Consider the following 10574-nt stretch of genomic DNA (forward strand, 5'->3'; position numbering starts at 1 on the left):
CGCAGCCCCGGGGTTGAGTTCATGTTTTTGTAAAAACAGTATAAAACTCACGCACTATCCGTAATCTGAGAGAAGCAAGTAAATCTTAAAGAGATGTAGAAACGTTCAAAAGCAATTGTTTTTAAAGACTCTTGTTAATTAAAAAAACTCAAAAAACCTTTACAGAATGAACTTGTAATGGAAGACAGAACCATTTTAAAAATACTGAAGCAATGCTAATGTAGGAGGTGACAAAATACGACACGATATGGAGAATTGATCCAACCAAATATCAAGTTAATGAACATTATCGGAAGGTACATGCAAAAGCCATGAAAACATTGCACATTGTGGCATCACTTCAGAAGTCCTCACATTTTTGAAATAAAAGAAACAAACCCAAAATAAACAAAAGAAACACCATTACAAATTACCTACCACCTGTCCTGGCCAGCCATTTAATTTAATGTCTAAATTAACGCACATTAATTCAGAGCGCAGGCAATTAGTATTTCATATGCCAGTTCATAATTTCTACCAGCCCAGAAGGAAAAAACCCACCCCAAAACACAAAAATATCACCATGTTGCATGATGATAAATGTAGACAGGTGGTAGGTTTGAAATCATGATTAGCATGACAATTGCAGGATGTCCAGGAGAAACTGGAGAGCCAAAGTGAACTACCTGAAAAGGACTGAGAATACCTGGTAAGAACTGGGAATAAACAGTTACTCTTGTTTCAGTGCCCAGCAGAAGCAGCCATGCAATGGTGCATTAAAGAGCTGGCCAAGACCAGAACACCAATGTACACCAAGACATTGTGTTTGGACACCCAGGTAATTCACCAATTTGTAAAAAATAAGAATATGGTGCCATGGATCACAGAGGTATGGAACAGAGCAGACAGTACTTCCAAGGAAGCATGTCAATGCCATCATAAACTCTCAGATAACCTAAACACAAGGCAGAGTTTAACAGCAAGTTAAAATGCATCTTGCTACTTGGCTTTTCAGAAGGACACGGATCTAATAAACTAAAAAATCCTTGAGCCTCCCCATTCTTTCAGAAGAGGCAAGAGATGTTTCACATTTACATGGCTTTCTGTCTAGCTGGTAATGAGAGCATCCCACTTCACCTAGAACAGGTACCCTGATCTCAGAGCTGTTTTAGCTATAAAATTACTTTTTAAATTACTAGGCTGTCAGTAACAAAGGCTACTTTTTTTTTCTGTAAAAAGAGAATTGGAATTACATGGACACAAATGACTTCAATTTACTAGCAGGAGTCAGCTGCTAATTTGTATGTTCCAGACAAAAGGTGGATGAGTAACAGCTCTCTTACCCATAAGCTCCTCTTGCTCTTCATCACGTTATCAGTTTTGAAATTTCCACGTTCACTTAGAAAGAGCAATTGACTCAATACTGGAACGCCACCACTTATCTTTAGTTGCTTCACAGCATCTAAAAAGGCTTAGAATCCACTCTCTGTATAACAAACGTTTATTCAGAAACAGGTAATACATTATCTTCTCCCATCCCTAATGTTTCCTCACCCTCCCTCCCCCTTTTTTTTTTTTATTAAAACACATGTATTTGGTGGGCAATCTAAAAAAGGAGAACAATAGCTGTCTTAGGTCCCCTCCCCTACAAACATCTGCTCTTCACATGAAGCACCCCACCAATCATGGTGTCACTGGCCTTCAAACCAAAGAGTACTCCAGAAAAACAAGTCCTGCCAAGTCCTTATTATTTCCATGGCTAAAAGGGACACAGTGAGATTAAGGAATGGTCTGCACAAGCTAGATAGAAGAAAGAGTTCATACAGAACAAGAAAGCAAAAGAAACATGGGGTTGCCCAAGAAACAGAATCTGGACTTACAGGAGCTACTCAGCAGAGCTGAACAGAATGGATTAGGTTAGTCTCCCAGCTCGCAGGATCAAGTTCAAACCCCAACCCTGTTCTGGAAGTTGCTCTCAGCTTTCCTCTCTTCCAATACAGTCTGAACAAACACAAACGAGTGGAGCTACCGGGACTTTCAACATCCAAGGCGCCAATGCGGTACAAACAATGGGAAGAACTGCAAGTGCCACCTAGTGGCCTGTCACACACACTCGCTGGCCCGCGCCACGTCCTCGCCGCCCTGCACGGGACTTGCCACTCCTCTCCGGTGTTCCTTACACAGCGCCAACTGCCCGCTGCTCCTAAACCTCTCCCTGAGGCCACACACTGCAGCCATCATCCTCCAAATCCAGGCATGCCAGCAGCATAACCGTACAGCAGCCAAACAATGCCCAAACAGCATCTCTCAAAGTTCTCAGACACAAGACTCTGTGTAAATTAGGATCTGAAAAGGGTCTCAGGTCCTTCCTTTTCATCGGAGACTGGCTGAGTTAGAAGCAAGAAAGAAACTCATGTCCATGCATCAGGAGGAGGAGGAGGCAATATAATCCAATGGGAGTCAAACAACTAGGTTTCTTCTAGCTTTGAACACAACTGGTTCTTAATTTTTCAGTCCAGAAAGAGGAGAGCAACTGAGCCTGACCCTCCAGAGCAAATATATTCCTTGTACAAATGCCAGAACAACCCTCCAGCACTACCAGGGTTGAAACCGCCCTGCCCATAGCACAATGGCCGGTGCACCCGTGCACCCATCCCTCCTGCCTGATGTCCCCGCTGGCACACTGCGGGCTGCCCAGCTTCTCCTGCTCCTTCTCAATGTCCCAGCTGCTGAGCAGGAAAGCGTCCAACAGCCAGAAGGAAGAGTTATGCCACCAAATGCACACAAGTCCTTTCTGAAGGGAGCCCAACCTGCCTTTGTACCCAGCACAGCAACTTCAGAAACAACCTGGTGCTCTTGCCTGTGGACAATCAAGGGGATGCAGCCTTTAGTTAAAGGTCAGTCAGAAGAAAACAGAAGGAGATCACCACTCCTTCCCTCAAAGTCTATGTGCACTTTTAATGGCCACTGGGGGCTTTGGAGTAAAGGATGGAGTTACATGGTATATGCTTGGTAATACATTACTGGCAGAAGGGGAAGGTTATTCTCTTGGGAAAAAAAAATCATGGAAGAAAACTCCAACTATGAAAACAGAAAGTACACACACAAGAGGAAACACTATTGTACAGTAAGGTAGCGATCATAGAAAACAAAAAATTTCAGGACAGGCAAATGCAAATAACATCTGCGCTCCTGCACTTTCCTCATCCCCCAGCTTCTATGAGTTTTCCAGTCCACTGCTTGCTCCCCCCTCTCAGAGTTTAATTTTGAATTCTGTGGGCTGCACAGAGGCAGAGACCCCTGAGGATTTGAAGAGTGCCTTCAAGATAGTTTCAGGGTCCACTTCAGCTGGGGGATTTGAGGAGGCGCTTGCACTTGACCGGCGTGGTTCCCCTTCCTTCTCCACTGAAGGGGTATCACTCAGTCGCCTGGAGGATTAAAAAAGAAATTTTAAAAAGGCAGTATTTAATCTCTCTTTATGAGAAATAAATTTTAAAACTGTGTTTGCATTTACTGTTATCAGTGTTTTCCCCTTACCAATATCAGAGATAAAGGTTTTAAATATGCTTTTCTCACAAGAAAATATCCTCATCTCAGATTATTTTTGAGCCTCAAGGCTGAGAACACTATGTAGTCAAGCTACATTGCACTCCACTCAACATATTGTGCCACAGAAGGAGAGAGAAAGAAAATTCAAGGGACAACAATTCTCAAAATAGAACCTGCAAAAGTGTTTGGATGTTTTCCCCACTGAAGGACACTTACAGCAATATAGGCTGGTCTGAGGTGATGACATTCCCATTCATATGAAGATTGCATTTCATTGGTTGACCTATATAAAAACAAAACACAAAATTCATTCTATCAGAAGTGGGGTAAGGCAAGATCCTTGAAACAGCACACACCAGTGCAAGCAACAGAGTTCAACATGCTGGGGAAACATGAGAAAAAACAGCTGATAATCTTTTGTTGCAGAATCAGAGCAACAGAAGAGCCACTCTAACATTCAGTACCATATGAAGGATCATACTAATTAACGAGTTACACAGTAGTATGAAGCCCTTAGCAGGGACACAAGTGGATCTCCCATTCTTAGTTGTCTGCTCCTCATCTGACATCCGTAACATGTCACTCATCTAAAGAAAGAAAAAGCACCTATTTCCAGCTAAAAATTAACAGTTCAACAATAATTTCAGTTTAACATGGTTAAAATATAAAATTGCATTATTCAAAGTTAATGGAGAATCTGATACTATTTTACAAGTCCAAAATGTTTCTGAGTATTTGCACCCTTCAGACTATTGCAAATACTAGTTTTACTTGTACTTTGCAAGCAGCTCTGTAAGCAGGTAAAGCCTTCCTAAGGACTTTCTGTGGAAGAGGTTTTACAGCAACTTCTCTGAGCCAGAGAGATGTTTGCTAAGAGGATCCATGTTTACCCCTGAAAGAATTTTCTACCAAGGTCGTTGACATAGAAACCAAGAAAGAAAGAAGGATAAATAAGAGAAACCTGCAACTGCCTATTTCAATAATCACTTTGTCTCTTGCGACCAATAAGTAAAGTGTAAACTTATGAGTTTTGTAAGAATGTGTAAAAAGCACGGATGCTATAATAAAAAATAGTTTGAAGCCTTCTGAAAATGGAGTGTGTTGCTTTGAATTGTCTCTGTCTCAACTGCGACAACTTTCCAGCTCTTGGTACCAAATTAGAAACATAAGGAATTTCATCTGAAAGTTAGAGCAGGAGACTCATCAGGACCCTGCCTCCAGCTCTCAACCTTCTTTTTCTAGGAAAATGTGGGTGGGGTTTTTAATTGCATTTAAATAAACTGCGCATATATTCAGCTAGTTACACAGCAATTATTGTCTTATCTAGCTCTTGAACTGATTTTCTGGTATTTCTCTCTTGCTAGCATATTAACATCTAAGATACTTTTAAACCTTCCACTCAGGTGGAAAAGTCATTCTTGATTTATTTATCCTACATGGAACTCTGGCATCAAACTTACCATCTAAACACCTGTTGTTGTATTTCTTATATGCTGTGATAGCATCTTCTTTCTTCACAAATACTACCTCAGCCACGCCAGGGTGCACCAGCCGGGCTCGCTTCAGGGCGCCACACACACAGAATAACTCCTGAGGGCAGAGAGTCAGTCACGACCATGGTCACATCAAAGGCACTGCATGAGAAGGGTTTACTTGCTTCATCACACCACCCATCCTGCTTATTAAATACCTGACAGGATCTGGACACTTGTCTTACTGTGTTTGTTATGGCATAAGTACTTGGCACTAGTAATAGAGAGCACACAAGCAGGGAAGTTCAGGGCCAGTACCCAGTAATGTTTTTCACACACAAAGACCAGATTCATTCTCAGCCCGGTGAGAATGGAAGCCCCTAGATAATTTGGATAGGGGCATAAGTTTGGGTAGAAGAATCATTTGGTGTGAACTCTTCTAAGTGATGTCAGGTATCTCAAAATACTCTGTGGGATTTTGCCCTTTGTTCTTAGGCACACACTTTTTAAAAAAAAGTGTAAACAAACCCCAAACAATCAGGAACCCTCCAAGTTTTTGCACGGAGAGCAAACTCACATCACACCCCTCTTTACTGCATTCACCATAGATCAAGTGATTTATCAGAAGAGGTAGGACAGAGAAAGGAAGTGTCACTCATGCACAGTCTGGCAGTAAGCAGCACTCACAACAATATCTTCTTCTGTGACTCGAGGATGCAGATTATTTACGGTCATCTTTGTGCCTTCCAAAGGACTGAACGCCAGCTGCCAACACAAACAAATGCATCACAGAAATATGGCACAAAATACAGCACAGCAGTGAAAGCAATAAAAAGTCTCTAAGGATATGTCTGGGAATGTCTGTATACACACACAAAGGAGAAAGTTAAAGTTAGTAATGGGATATATATCAATGTTTACTAAAGCCCAGCTCATCTGACAGCAAAATGGACCTTCTTTTCCATGCTAGTTTTTCTCTGAAGTAACTTTTCACTCTTATTCTCAAGAATAACATTAACTTAATGCGCATACACAGTACTCTGGTCATGCCCACACTTTTAACAGCCTGTCTCTGTCGCACTGTACACCAGCCAGCAAACCCCAATATACAGCTCCAGCCTCTCAAGAGCATGCTGAACTCAGCACACCTAGGAAGACTTGGTGGGTTACTTGTACCCAACATCAGGCAGTTTGGCAAAGCAATTCCAGGCTGTCTACAAATTGCCTGGGGGGTACATGATAATGTGTACATTTGGAATAACTCTTTTTTCTCCTTGCTAGCTGGAGTGGACATGCAACATACACTGTATCAGATAGTGTTAAAACACTATTCTCCTAGGGACAAGAAAGCCACCAAGGAGTGTCCAAACAACAACTGCCATCTCCCTATAATATGGATTCCTCCAGGATCATGTGCAGGGAAAGGATGTTTACACAGGTTTCAAATTCTTGGGACATGGACTGCAGTTATCAGAATAACCCTGATGACGTCCCAGAACTAATGATGAAAGGCAGGCACAAATGAGCTGCTCACATGTCCAATAAACAAGTTTCAGATGTTTCAGAGACTTCTATAAAGAGCATTTTCCCCTTCCCTGAGCTCACCTCAACACGTGCTGGCTCTTTTGGAGGCACTTCCTTTGTCACTAAGGTCCGGGACATGTTTGCCAAGGCCTTTGTCCGCATAGGAGGGGGAGTTGCAGGAGGAGCTGTGTATGTATCGTTCTGGACCACTTTAGTCAGGGGAACAGTCTTGGACAGAGAGAATTTATTGCTGCTCAGACCAGTCTACAGGAAGAAAAAAGAAAGTATCTCAGAGCTACAGCCTACAAAAGCCATCACTTTTCTTCAAGCACCACCACCAGAGTATTACTAGTATGCACTGCATGTCCTTCCCAGTGTCAAAACCACTGCACAGTGCTGGAGACTTTCAAAAGGCTCATAGAAAAAAATCAGTGCAGGTTTCTGGGCATAAACATAAAAAGGTATGCTTATCCAGAAAGAGCACTTCCCTCATAAGCACTTTTTGGTTTCATACTTTTCATAAACAAACTTTAACAATGTGATCTGAATTTGAAAAGCTCCTTCCATCCGCAGACTTTCAAGTACTTTATAAAGAGTTCACAAAGATTGCTCATTAACAGTAAGACTGAGAATCCACAGAACAAAAAGCGGTAATTCCTCAGAATCACCAAGGTAGGGCACACAAACACACGGAACTTAGGCTAAAATATCTGAGTTTAAAGGCTGAAATATCTGACTAAAACTTGTGCTTGGAAGCTGCTGTGAACACTGGAAAGAACAAATTCACTCCTGAAAAAAACCCTCAAAAAACCTTAATAAGATTATTTGAGAATCACAAATAGCCAGAAGCTCTATTCTGAATACCCACACAAGGAAATAAATTCCTAGGGTAATCACTGTACTACAATGCCTGCATGATGGTAAAACCACATGAATTTGCTTTTCCAAGACCAGAGAATAACTTAGCCCAAACCTGTGCCCAACTCCCATGTCTGAAGCAGAGTTAACTTCAAGCACACATTAGTCTGGCAAGGGCCTTATCCAGCTAAGCACTGAATATTCAAGAATGATGACTGCACAACTTCTCTTGGTACCTGTGCCAGATGCTGATCAATACTGTGAGAATTTCACCAACTAGAATTTCTTTTCCCGCAGCACATTTATTGGTTTGTCTTCTCCATGGTCATTCCCAAGAAGAACGTGGGTTTTGCCTTTTCCAGGCAATGAGTGGACTCACCCTCTCCTCATGCATAATATGGTGCAGCCCTCTGACCACCCTGTTAACTGGTTCCAGTCATGTCTTTCTTGTATTGCAGAACCCCAAGATAGGCACAGAATTCTGGATGCATTCTCAAAATGTCAAACAGGAATAATTATCTTCCTTGATTAATTATCTACAGTTGGCCTTTGTTTCTGGAAGGATGCACTACTCACTCATTCTTAGCAGATGACACAGTAGGACCCCTAGGCTCCTTCCTACAGAGCTGCTGCTGCTTTCTAGCCAGTCAGTTCTCAGTTTAAGCTGCAGAGGGCCATCCCATGCCAAAAGCAGGGCCACACATTTGTCTGTACTGAAATTCCATCTTCTCCAGAGCAACAGTCCTCCCCAACAAGATGCCTACTATGATTTTTGCACAGCAAGAGATTTCCTGCTTTGATGCCCAGTCTCCAGCAGCAGAAAGCTTCCCTTACTGGTTTACTCAAACAGTAACAAAACAGGTTCAATGCACTTCCTCAACAGGTTCAATGCACTTCCTCAACAAGAAAGGGCCAGGATACAGCAACCTGCCAGCAGGGCAGAAAGCACACATTCTAGCTGCTGAGAGCCCATAAAACCAGTTACCCTAAAAGAACTCTGTTCCAAAAATAACAGTAGAAGCATTGGCACAAAGGAAGGGTGGGGTGAAGAGCAAATATTTGAGGAGAAAACTTCATTTACAGACTTTAAAAGAACTGTCTGATAGGTAAGTCCTGTAAAGACACAGCCTCCGTGTCCATGCAATGTGAGCATGGCATGGTGGAGACTGTTCAGATGACCCTTACCGAGTTGTGCAGGAAACTGTTTGTGGTGGTGATTTTCATCTGTTTGCTAGGAAGGGGAGAGACACTTTCCTCATCATCTTCTGTGTCATACAGACCCTGAAGTGAAGAAGGCAATAGTTTACATGCAGGCAGACTTCACTGAGACATTTCAAAAACAGGTCGTTTTCTCCTGCCTTCAACCATCTTCAGCTAATAAACACCTACACTGCATTTTAGTTTCAGGTATACAACTCCATGTCAAAACATCAGCATAAAAACTATTGGACTTGCTTTCCAAAAACATCACAGCAAAACTGTTTCCCTAGATATACTGAAATCACATACAGATTTCTCTTCTCCTGGATGTCATTAGGACTGTTGAAGCTACATTATTGGAATAAAGCCTCAGTGTCTTACATTTTAGCACCCTCCTACCATTACAGCTGACACCTGTGCATGTGATTTTTAAATTAGTTTGGGGGCATGACGTAGGGTTTCTTTTTGTTTGTTTGGGGTTTTCTGGGTTTTTTTTTGTTTTTTTTAATTAAACAAGTGCCTGCTGAATACATCTAAACAGAACATTCCTTTTGAATAGCCTGCTTTCCTTAGCACAGGACATATCCATCTGGCCCTAGAAAACACTGCATTAAGATCTTTACTGAATGAATAATTAATTTTCCAGTTCAGCTTAACACTCATAGCCTTGCCTTAAAATACTGAGGTGAGCTCCTACACAAGCACTTTTTTCATTGACTCTAAATAAAGTTAAGAAAAAGTGTAGACATATATAGCAGTGCCCAAAACATAAGAAATCACAACTGCAAACAGCTTCCCATTCATTCACTAAAAAGGTACAGAAAGCTGGAGGATTAGCAATGAGAGCATGCAAAATCAGTGGGTTGTCCATAGTCAGCAAGATTCTGGTTTACAAACAGGGAAGTTGTTGCAGTGACAGAAATGCTGTGAAGGAAAAAAAAACCTGAAAATGGACAGAGAACAGAGGAGAATTGTGCAGAACATAAAAGAGCTGGGAAAAACATTAGGGAGCAGGACAATGGACTTGAGCTTGAGACAAAATTAAATGGTTTCCACGTTTACAGTGATAAGGTCAGAATAATGAAGACACTTCCTTAAACAACAGCATCTGGGACAGGTGAGGGTAGCAGGCCAGCATAAAGGTAACATACACAAATAGCTAAAATTATGATAATCATGGCAAAAAAGTCACCTGACATGATATTGTGAATGTCAGTTTTCCAGTATTTCATGCGATACTTTGTGTATACACACACAATAACATAAGTAATAAAAATATCCAACTCCTCTCTGAAAGCACCCAAGGTAGTAAGGTGGCTGAATGGCTGGGGGCTGTGACAAAATCCATTAAAACTGATCCCAGAAACACAATACTCTAAGATCTTTCTCAAAATCTGCTTGATAAGGGCTATGGGAACTCTGGAAGTACATCAGAATACTAGGTAACATCACTCCCTATCAGGATTCCCGCAGTGGCCCACAGCTGGGATTTCACAGGAAGGTTATATCCTCTCCCACCTCACTGCAGCACATCTGACCATGTACAGTCACATCCTCTCTCTGAAGAGGCTGGCAGCATGGTGAATCAAAACCGCCAACAACTTGATCTGATGTGATGTCATAAGAAATTTATACAAAAATATCAGAGCTAGAGGTCAGCCTCTAGGGAAAAAATATACCATTAGCACAGAGATAAAACTGGGAATATCTGCTTCTCATTCCTGTATCTCATTCAGATAATACACTAGGAATCAAGATAAATTATACTAAATGAAAACCTCAATTACCATGAAACTATTTTAACCCCACAAGACACGGAAGCTAAGCTGATGGAGAACTTTCAAAGGTTCTTCTCTCCTACTTAGGGGTTTTCTCTGCACATGCCAATGTTTATGGACAGATTTTCTTCCCTGTTAAAGATAACAAAGAGTACAGAGCAGGTACACACCTGTTTATGTGTATGGTTGTTCACCACATTGATCCTCATTCCTG

General features: G+C 41.6%; 2 protein-coding genes across 2 annotated transcripts in view; both read right to left on the reverse strand.

Annotated features, from left to right (window-relative positions):
- The window catches only part of RRP7A (ribosomal RNA processing 7 homolog A), a 5695-nt gene extending 3478 nt beyond the window's left edge, over window positions 1-2217 (reverse strand). The window contains exon 1 of the mRNA XM_031057767.1: window positions 2091-2217. Within this exon, the coding sequence (XP_030913627.1) occupies window positions 2091-2217 (127 nt within the window). The remainder of the gene's footprint in view (window positions 1-2090) is intronic.
- The window catches only part of POLDIP3 (DNA polymerase delta interacting protein 3), a 15574-nt gene continuing 6462 nt past the window's right edge, over window positions 1463-10574 (reverse strand). The window contains exons 4-10 of the mRNA XM_005421959.2: window positions 10531-10574; window positions 8568-8663; window positions 6606-6788; window positions 5688-5765; window positions 4989-5118; window positions 3745-3811; window positions 1463-3407 (exon numbers count right to left, since the gene is read on the reverse strand). Of these exons, the coding sequence (XP_005422016.1) occupies window positions 3233-3407; window positions 3745-3811; window positions 4989-5118; window positions 5688-5765; window positions 6606-6788; window positions 8568-8663; window positions 10531-10574 (773 nt within the window). The 3' untranslated portion in view covers window positions 1463-3232. The remainder of the gene's footprint in view (window positions 3408-3744; window positions 3812-4988; window positions 5119-5687; window positions 5766-6605; window positions 6789-8567; window positions 8664-10530) is intronic.

This window comes from Geospiza fortis, unplaced genomic scaffold (genome assembly GCF_000277835.1).
Source record: "Geospiza fortis unplaced genomic scaffold, GeoFor_1.0 scaffold173, whole genome shotgun sequence".
In the NCBI taxonomy this organism is placed as follows: domain Eukaryota; kingdom Metazoa; phylum Chordata; class Aves; order Passeriformes; family Thraupidae; genus Geospiza; species Geospiza fortis.